This window comes from Pyrus communis, chromosome 13, assembly GCF_963583255.1.
Source record: "Pyrus communis chromosome 13, drPyrComm1.1, whole genome shotgun sequence".
Taxonomy (NCBI): Eukaryota; Viridiplantae; Streptophyta; class Magnoliopsida; order Rosales; family Rosaceae; genus Pyrus; species Pyrus communis.
This window is the reverse complement of record NC_084815.1, coordinates 7202048-7212281: the sequence shown is the minus strand read 5'-3', so window position 1 is coordinate 7212281 and position 10234 is coordinate 7202048. Positions and strand designations below refer to the sequence as shown.

General features: G+C 38.3%; 2 protein-coding genes and 1 pseudogene across 5 annotated transcripts; 1 reads left to right on the top strand and 2 right to left on the bottom strand.

The window, feature by feature from the left end:
* The first annotated feature begins 427 nt into the window (after positions 1 to 427).
* On the top strand, positions 428 to 2098 carry LOC137712601 (protein EARLY RESPONSIVE TO DEHYDRATION 15-like). 4 transcript variants are annotated; one of them, XM_068451702.1, is made up of 3 exons: positions 428 to 587; positions 1309 to 1627; positions 1757 to 2098. In XM_068451702.1, the coding sequence occupies exons 2-3, from the start codon at positions 1330 to 1332 to the stop codon at positions 1906 to 1908; spliced, it is 450 nt and encodes a 149-aa protein (XP_068307803.1). In that variant the 5' UTR covers positions 428 to 587; positions 1309 to 1329; the 3' UTR covers positions 1909 to 2098. The 4 variants fall into 4 exon arrangements, with proteins under 4 accessions (XP_068307803.1, XP_068307802.1, XP_068307801.1 ...); XM_068451701.1 differs by having other exon boundaries at positions 1754 to 2098; XM_068451700.1 differs by having other exon boundaries at positions 1309 to 1636.
* A 143-nt stretch (positions 2099 to 2241) lies between these two features.
* LOC137712169 (GTP-binding protein BRASSINAZOLE INSENSITIVE PALE GREEN 2, chloroplastic-like) lies at positions 2242 to 4427 on the bottom strand (annotated as a pseudogene).
* A 2192-nt stretch (positions 4428 to 6619) lies between these two features.
* On the bottom strand, positions 6620 to 7352 carry LOC137712480 (probable F-box protein At5g04010). Its single transcript, XM_068451549.1, has one exon. The coding sequence runs from the start codon at positions 7350 to 7352 to the stop codon at positions 6630 to 6632; it is 723 nt and encodes a 240-aa protein (XP_068307650.1). The 3' UTR covers positions 6620 to 6629.
* Positions 7353 to 10234: the final 2882 nt, after the last annotated feature.

Below are 10234 nucleotides of genomic sequence, written 5' to 3'. Positions count from 1 at the left end.
TGAACCACATTAAAAAAAATTTGTAGTTAGTCGAAATACTCCTCCTATGATTTAGTGGTATTCCTCATCACTTATAAGTAAAAGGTCTTATGTTCGATTATGATCAAATTCGAATTTGAATCACATTATTATTAACTCATTGTGAAATTAAATCCATCATTTTTCTTTAAAATAAATAACATCATTTGTTAAAAAAAAAAATTAAATAAATAAAATTCATCAATAAAAGTAAGTAAAAGGGCACATTAAAAGGGATATTTGCATTATCCCGTGTGGGAAACGTGGCACGGTTTTAATTGGTGTTATCTCAAACCAGTCAAAGTCAAACAACTACAGCTTACTACCGCGTGACACCGATCAGGAAAATCAACGGCTGATAACTGCGCAATATCCAGGAGTCCGTACAGCGCAAACATCAGGTCGAACCTCAGGTTCGTAACTCCAAACCAGCTAGGCTCGTATTTCCTTCACTATATAAACCCCCCCTTACCCTCTCTCGCATTCACACGTATTTCTCGCTCTCTGGTCGATCCCATTGGCTGATATTTCGCACCCAGATATTTTCTCGTTCGCTCGAAGCCTCGAAGGTATTGAAAATCTTTCGATTTTTTTATCTATTTATTGAATTTATTTTCGTTAATTAATGGATCTGATTATTTGTTAAAAAAAAAAAAAAATTGTAAACATCTGTTTGGTTGCTGAGAAAATGGAGGAAAAAAAACCAAATTGCAATCTTGATTCTTTGAATTCAGGTTCTAGTGTCCGAAAAAAATTTAAGATTAGAAGGTTCAGGTGATTAGGTAAAATTGAGCGAATGATTTGGCTGTGAGGGTATGGTTTGTTTTTAATTTCTGATTGGTAGATCTGGTTCTGTTTGGTTGTCGAGAAAATTTGGGAAAACGAGAAAAGAAAAGAAAGAATATAGAAAATTTAGAAAATCTGATTTATTTATTTATGTGTTTAATCTGCTGTTTTGATGGCTATGATTTTGTTTTTGGTTTTTATTTTTAAGAAAAGCTTCGTATTTATTTCTAAAGAATATATTTTCTTTTTCAATTCAAGCTTTTTCAAATCCGCCAAATTGTCTTCATTCAAATCGACTAGGTTTTTACGGTTTTCGTTGATCCTAAATTCTGGTCATGTGAACTTTGAAATGTGAAAGTTTGCGAGTTCATTGATCAATTGAAAATCATAGTTTATAACTGCTGATGAATTGATTTAGTCAGATTTGGATGAAATTGCGTCATATAAAACGTCTTCCATGGATTATTGCATTTGTTACTGATTGACTCTGTTTTTCGGATGTAGTTGACTTGCGCTTAGCCAAAGATGGCACTGGTTTCCAGAGGATCAAGATTGAATCCCAACGCCCCTCTCTTTATCCCTGCGGCTCTCCGGCAGGTGGAGGATTTCTCCCCTGAATGGTGGCAACTGGTCACAACCTCCACATGGTACCACGACTACTGGCTCAGTCAGCAGGGTGACGATGGCTTCTATGATGATACCCACAATGAAGTTGACAATGTCGCCGATTTGCTTCCAGAGACCTTTGATCTCGATGTTGGTGATGAGTTCTCCGGTCTAGAAGCTCAGTTTGAAGAGTTCCTTCAGATGTCTCAGACCGAAGGTAAAGATGGTAAGAACAGATACTCTGAAAGATTGTAGACTGTTGGAAACTGGGATGAAGAACTTTAATGCAGTTTCCGAATACGCTGTTCGATTGTTGGACTCAAATTTTGTATTGGAACAACAGCAGGGTTGGAGAAGGGCTCCGCGGTCTTGAAGAATTTGAAGTCACTGGAGGACAGACGTCCGAAGTCCCTGGTGGAGCCAAGGAGGTATGCTGAGAAGCCAGCAAAGCATGTGAGCCCGAAATGCAGCCCCCGTTTCATCCAGCAGCCTCGTTGAACCTTGAAAGCAGCTAGCTTCCCTTATGTAGTTTATCCGGTGTCAAAACCGAGTAATTTGTAGTTTCTGTAATTTCTGTATTCTAATGCAGCTTTTGTTCAGTTCACTAAAAATACCCTTGGGGGTAAGAAAGCTGTAAAAAAAGTGTAAAATTTCAACAAAACAAGTAAAAAGGAGAGTTTTCTAGTTCCTCAGGTGTATCGAAACACAATTGTTAACAGTCTCGCTCTTAAGATTACGCTTTGTAGCCTAAGCTTTCTGTGATCCACCACGGGCAGTTCAGTCGGAATTTGATTCTGCAAGCTAAACACGTAACGCAATGCTAGTCTCAACGAGCTGTCGTAAAACCCTCTGAAAAGCCAAGCTGACTTGCAGAGCAAGCTGTCGTAAAACCCTCAGAAAAGTCAAGCTGACTTGCAGAGCAAGGAGAACGAGGTGAATCATGTTGCCGGTCGAAAATGAGGTAGAACAATCACGCTTCCCTTCTCTTCAAATGGGGACCTCGGAAAGGGAATCTGCTCTCTCCATTTGAAGCTATTTCCCGTGAGCTTTAACTTTACTCTGGTTACCAATTGCCTCAGATATTGCTTTCGGTAGCCAAAACCCGGTTCTCCCAAGCATATGTCCACAATGCCAACTTTGCTTCCCCTTTTGAGACCCAAGGAAAACCAACCTAAACCAGCTACTGCAATATCGATGCTATTCACATCCCAACTTGCTCCAGACACTTTGATTTCCCTCTCTTCCCGTTTTCTCATCTCGGCAGCATGATCAGCGCCAATTGGAGGCTGCAAAAGCGTAAGGCGCAGTCCAGTCAGTAAAAGGTAAGGAGCCGTTGCATTTGCAAGAACACAAAGACTAGTTCCGTCCTATAACTGCTGACCAAATTTTAAAGGATGAATCCCACTCAATATTGTTCATATGCAAAATGCATACATAAAATAAAATTTCAGTCAGAATCATTTTACAACACTTGCAGATATCAAGACTATGATATCATTAAGAATTCGTATCCAGAATCAAATCGAATTGAACTATGCGATAAAATGCAAAATAATGACAAAAATGTAACCAACTGGGATAAAGAATTACCTGCAACCTAAGACCACCATGCGTCTTCCATGTCTCATCAGCATTTTCTATCTTCTCCATATGTAAAGAAATATTAGGCGAAGCCCAAGCTGTCAAATAAATTGTTTCGACAGAAGCTTGAACAAGATCTAGTCTCGCTAAACCACCAACATGTATGGTTTGATCATTAGTCCATTCTCATGCATCGAAAAATTACACATGCATGGAGGGTTTACAAGGACTTTCTTGTCCACTTCAAAGTAGAATCTCAATAGATTATTGAACTCATAACCTCCAACAGAAATTATAAGCTAGAATCTACGGCGTTATTAAAAAGCATCTGTGTGGAATTTGAGCCAAGAAATAAGCATGTTCTACCAACTTACCTTTTAAGATAATTTGAGCATACATAAATCAAACGAGGCTCCAAAAACCATTCATATCTGCAACTTAAAATAAGAAACCCGAATAAGCAAGTGCTTACAAATATGGATGCAGAAGTCCTGGAGTGTCAAACAACACTGCCTTAGCTGACAAGATCCCTCCGACTCTCCATATTCCTAATGTTATCCCAGGAACTGGAGCTTCCGTGAGCTTTGTGACCTTTACTCCTTCTTTCTTTGCGAGTGCATTTATGAGTGTGGACTTGCCCGCATTTTGAGCCCCGATAACCATACATTCCCTCGAGGACCAGCCAATTCTTTGAGGAAGGACAACAGATTCCTGACATTCAAATCCTTACGAGAACTAACCATATACACCCCACTTAGTTTGGGTCCCCCTCCAGCCTTAGCACGATGGCAGACCCATCTATCCAATCTAGCAGGCCAAACTTGTGACCGGAGGAGATCAACCTTTGTGGCCACAAGAACAAGCTTTGGCAGTCTTTCCTAAGCTTGGGATCATTTTCAGTTCCTTTTAATGCTGCAAACAATGACTTTGCAGCCCGTTTAGGGAATGATCCATCAAAATCAACGCAATCAACCACCGTAACCACAGCAGGATTGGCACTCGTAGTAGGTTTAATCAACCTATATCAAAATCAGGCATCAAGTTTTCAGCTGCTTGGTTCTTCACCTGCCCACAGTTTCTTAGTGAATGACATCGGGCACACACTGTAACCTCTTCTTTCTCTTTCTGAGCCTCTCTTGCCATTCTCTTCTTTTCCGATTTGGGCACCTTCTTCTTCTTCATCCTCTCTATAGTCTCCGCTTTGATGTTACCATACCCAACCCCTGCCGGTGTAAAACCATCCAAACCCAAATCCTTTTCTTCCTTCCCCACCAACTTGGCTTCAAACTAATCTGAATCCCACTCAAACTCATCCCCCATTTCCAATTCACTTTCTTCTCCATCACTTTCTTCAAACTTCCCTCAATTTCATCCACCAACCCCTCCTCCTCCTGATCTCCAATCTTCAGCTCTATCTCATTTAAACCCTCCTTCATTTAGTCAAAGACCCTCCTACATTTTCATCTACCAATACTATATCATCTGCAAAATTTATAAACCAAGAGTATCATCTTAAACATACATCGTTAACTCATCCATTACAAATGCAAAAACATAAGGACTTAAACCTGAACCTTGGTGTAACCCTACGGTTATGGAAAGCATTCATTTTGCCCTTCATGAGTTCTTGCTATAGTTCTCCCTTCATCATGCATATCCTTTATTGTTTGGATATATGCTATGTGTACTCTTTTTTTCTCTAGAATCCTCCAAGTAGTCACTTTTGAACTATATCCTACGTTTTCTTTTCAAATTTGTAAAGATTGTGCAAATCTTTTGCATATCTTGATACCGTTGTATCGATCTTCGTAATATAGATTGCCTCCATAATCGTGCGTTCTAGCATGAACATAAAATGATTGTCAGGACGTGTGTATCTTACCTTGAAGTATGTTAATATCTTCATTGTATGACTCATTAACTCAATACCACTATATGTCATACAATTTTGTATGCCCTTAATTAGCATCTTATTCATTTTTAAAATCTTATTGAAAACGTTTATAATATGAGTGTAATGCTCAACGTAGTACAATATGTTTATGAACGTGGAATAAAGGAACCTTACATGAAAAATCTATGGAAGTAATGAAAATTATGATGAGAAGAAGGATAAATATTACGTACCTCCACCAAACTAAGTGGTTTAGTCTTAAGACAGGATTTCAAAATTGAGGTTTTAAGCTTGAATATTCAGACACTAATAGATCGAGAAAACACTACTGGCATCATTGTGGCTAAGACTTTAACGAAACATGTTGTAGATATTAAGAGGGTCAGAAATAACTAGATCATAATAGAACAAGAACTCATCAATAAAACTAGCGTGAAAGCATTCAAGTTCAGTTACGTAAGGTCTCAAGAAGAAATTTTAGAAAAATCTTGAAAAATTAGTTCAAAAGAAATTTTGAGAAGGAAAAGCTACTCATAGAGAATATAGCCATGCGTGCAAAGAGGCATACAAGTAGAGAGGATTATATAGCCCTAGATTTGAGGAGAAGAAAGCCATTTTGAATTTAAAGACGACATACAATCTCATTTTAGCTAATACCTTCTTTAAAAAGAGAAAAAAAACATGTAAAAGGGAAGCCAATACATTCTTCCAAGTGATCACATACTCTTCAATCTTATTAAAGAAGATATTAGCTAGAAAGAGATCAAAATTCAAAATGGCTTCTTCTTCCTCTCGTCTCTCCTCAAACTTATGGCCACCACAAAAATCTTTATAGTTGCATGTCTCCTTGCGCCATGTCCATTTAAATCTCCTCTTATAAGTAGCATCTTCGTCTGAAATATATCTTGAACAAATTCTCCCCAACTTCAAGCGCATAAACATTAATCTCATTGATGAGTTCTGATCCTATTAAAATCTTGATTACTATAACTCTATCCTCGAGCCTCTTAATATCTACATTTTTGTTAGAATCTTATCCGTGATAATACCACACTGTTTCTCAATATAAAATTGTGTCTGAATACCGAAACTTAGAACCTAAATCTTGAAGATCCTTTCCCTCATGAACAACCCATCTAGTTTCCTAGGACATAATACTTATGATTCTTCCATAAAATTTCCCGTTAATGTTCATATACTCTGCATTTTTAACTCATTCGACTCACTTAAACCATATCCGCATGTTTTATATTCCACGTCATAAACGCATTCTACTTTCAAACCCTACCCTCATGTCCCACCCACGTATCCTAGCTAGCTTCATATCCTACTCTTTATTAACATATAGAGCCTAATGAAATCTTTTTGTACAATGTTGATAACTTGAAATATCAACAAATTAATCTCCCTATCGTAATATCAACGTAACCTTAAAAAAAAAAAAAAAAAAAAGAAGAAGCATTCCACGTAATTAAGAATGCACTTAGTAATCCATAAGTACACACAATCCACTAATGACATTATACGGTGCCTAACGAACAATTCCCTGAAACATCAGATTATAATTTTCTACTCACATTCCACTAATTAATTCTAAAAATAATAAAGAAACTACCCGTTCCTTTGCGCTAAAAAAACTAATCATGTAACTAAAATTCATAAAAAAATAGAAAAATAAAACAACACAAAACAGAGCATATAAACATACATGAGCAGATCAATTTGCTAGTTGATTAAGATTGATTCATACAACACAAGGTAGAAGAAAATGTTGCAAGTATCTTAGAGCATCGTCAATACTCACATATCTCCAATCTCCAATACTCAACATCCCAACACTCACTTTCTTCACCCTCCTCCCATCACAAAACCCCAACTTCAAATCCGCCACAATTCCACTAGTAACCACGCTCGAGCAGCACCCCGCTGGCGAAGGAAGCTCCTCAGAAAACCACCCCTCCATCCCTTTCCCTTCACAGTCCATCATCTCAAAAACACCCCTCCACCCTTCCAACACCACATTCCATGTCACTCTCACTGCTCCCCGATCCTCCCACGCTTCAAATCCATTGTAGTCACTAACATCAATATCGAACTTAAAAATCCCGCTGGGATCCATAACGAGTTCGCTTCCAGATTTTTCCAGAGACAGGACATTGCTTGATAAGTTGGGGTTGAAGATGTTGATCGTGAAGATGAGGCTATCAAGGGAAAGGCGAGGTTTCGAGGGGGTTTTCTGGCGGCGTTTGGCGGCAGCTCGACCGATGACATAGAGGCGGCGGTAGGAGACGGTAGGGTTAGTGAGTTTAAGGATAGAAAGAGAAGGGAAATGGGAAGTGCAAATGGGCCACCATAGGTGGTCGGAGGACATGAAAACGAACCATGACTTGCAGACACAAGAGGATATGGCTAGGGTTTTGGGGTCAAGGTGGTGAGAAACTAGGTCAAAGACTTCAAATGGGGCCATGGCGACGACTGACGATGGTGAATATTAAAATTGCTCAGCGGTCCTTGTTTTTCTATAAATTGTCAAATTTTGTTTGAAAACCTAATGGGAGGGAGGCCAAAGAAATGAGCGGTTTAATAGTTGGCGGTGGTTATGAGTGGAGGGCCGTGGTGGTTTTGGGGCAGGGAGTGGCACGTGGAGTGCGACGGTGCTATGCATGGAGATGAGTTGCCACGTAAGATTGCAGCAGGTGTGGTTGAGGAATTCCCGTGTCGGTCATGAATGTACACGTGCCATTGCCCTTTTTATCTCTTAGCTACAGTTTGATGTTTCTCACCTCCACCAGATGAAATTATTAGGTACTCCAGTATTACCATGTCAACATATGATACTTCTACTTAGAAGTTAACACATGTACAATTATTATCCAATTGAACTTAAAAACTTATTTTAACATAAAAAATAAAATTTAAAGGGTAAATTATATCAAAACTACTTTAACAATAAGTCGCATCATAATCTCATACACTATGTTTTAAACATTACAACATAATACATTAATTTATGAATTTATTGCAATATTAGATCTCTGTTAATTTTTCCGTTAGTTTATCTGTTAAATACAGACTTAGCAGGTGAGATGCTCACTCTCTTACCCAATTAGATTAAAATCACCTCAACCTCTCTCTTCTCCGGCGAACGTCCTCCTTCCCTTCTCCAACGAAACCCAATATCTCTCGTACGGACCTCGTCATCCCATCTTCCAATACATCGATCTCCTCGTCATCCCACCCCCTCCCTCTAACAAATCTGAAGCTGCCGCCGACCATCCCGAGATGAGAGGCCATCCTATGTGACCAATTTGAAGTCGCTTTCCAGGCCATCAAGCTCTAGATTGTTGGAGTTTGAGACCCTCTTGTCCCACATTGGTCAATAGTATTTTTTCACTAGCCTTTATATAGGTATATTCTTTTTTCTTAATAATTAGAACTTAGACCATTTGGAAATGGATTGAAGGCTTGGGCCTTATGATTGTGTGAATTAGGCTTGAGGTTTATACTATAATATTAATATTAATTAATCAAGACAAGGGCAAGGAATTAAAATTAATCTGATCAATTAGTTTTAATTTCGAATTAAGTTTTTAATTAAATTAATTAAAAACGTTTTGATTAATAGACACAACTCTTTGGAAAGAGTTGTATCTTTTTGGAAAGAGCTGTATAGCTTCAGATACATCCAAAAGGTGTTTGAAGAGGTATGAAAGAGCTTATATAACTGGGATCCTCATTTCCATCAATCATTATCTTTTCTTCTTCCTCCTTATCTTCCGTACAAACTTTTCAGAGAGTAAACATACAAAGCAATTCGCTAGAGTTCTATAATCCAGTGCAGGTTGTAGAATTAGGTAGTTGTATCCTGGTCGAGCAGACGTTGTAGAACCACAAGCACATAAGTGGGACGGAAATACTGTTCGAAGGACATAGCGTTTGCGCTAACCTCTACCTTCAATTCATTCAAGTTAGTATCATATTAATTTTTTGTAATTATTGTGTTATTGCATTCTGTATTGCAAGTATTTTTAAATAATAAAGTATAAGTATTTCGGTTCTGTATTTCTGTTATTTTATTGTTTCTAAATTGTTCTCCAACATAGATTGCCGATCGAATAGTTTTGCCAGTAGAAAATTCCCTCGATGAGGACGCAGAGCTCCGCAATTTGATGAACCTCGAGGAATGGCTGGGGTTGCACGACACCGTTTTGGAGGGAGGGAAGGTGAAAAAATTAGGGAGATTGGCCTCCTCCTGGCATGCATGGAAGGTTTGTCGTTGATGACCTCTCTGCAACTTATGGGCTGCAAGCCCTGCCACTCCTTCAAGGTATCCAAAAAGTTTTCAAATTTCTGTGAAATTTTTGAACTTTCTGGATTCTGGGTTGTGTTTTTGGTGTGGATTTGTTATTTTTTTTTTAAAATTAATTTTAATGGTTGAGTAGGCCCCGTTCTTGATATGTCATCATTTAACAGTCAACTAGACAAAAAAATTTAACAGAAATCTAATATTGCAAGGAGTTCATAAATTGAAGCATGACATTGTAATGTTTAAAACATAAGTAATGAGGTATGAGATTGTTGTTTGACTCATAGTTGAGGCAGTTTTTTGTAATTTTTCCCAATTTAAACGAAATCAAAACCCCAGGCTCGCCTTCTTCCCCCTCCCAGATTGGGCAGGCAACATTATTGATCGTCGGTCCACATCTGGGTACTTTACATTTGTGGGAGGAAACTTAATGACCTGGCGGAGTAGGAAACAGAAAGTGGTTGCTTTACCAAGTGCAGAGGCGGAATACAGGGTATATATGGCAAAAGGAGTATGTGAACTATTATGGCTTCGGAGGTTACTTGGTGAACTCGGGTATCTTTCGAATTCAGTCTCAGATTTATTTTGTGATAATAAAGTAGCTATCAATATCTCACGCAATCCAATTCAACATGATCACACAAAACACGTGGAAGTTGACAGACACTTCATTAAAGAGAAGTTGGATGAGAATATTATTCAATTCCCGTTCGTAAAGTCAGAGGATCAATTAGCGGATATCTTAACTAAAGCTGTTGCAAGTCAAGCGTTCTACAACTCTCTTGTCAAGTTGGGCATGAATGACATTTGTGCACCAACTTGAGAGGGAGTGTTGAAGAGTTGACCTGTTGTAATTAGTTTAGTTACCTATTTGAGTCCTTGTAATCAGATTGTAATTAGGTTATTTGATGTTTCTTTCTTTCCTTGTTAATCACTCTTGTACATTATATATTTTTTTCTTTGATAAGAAGAATCATATCAAAAAATTAAGCCCAAAGATAAACTCTAATTAGCACTCACAAGGCTCGCATTGTCGTCTCGCT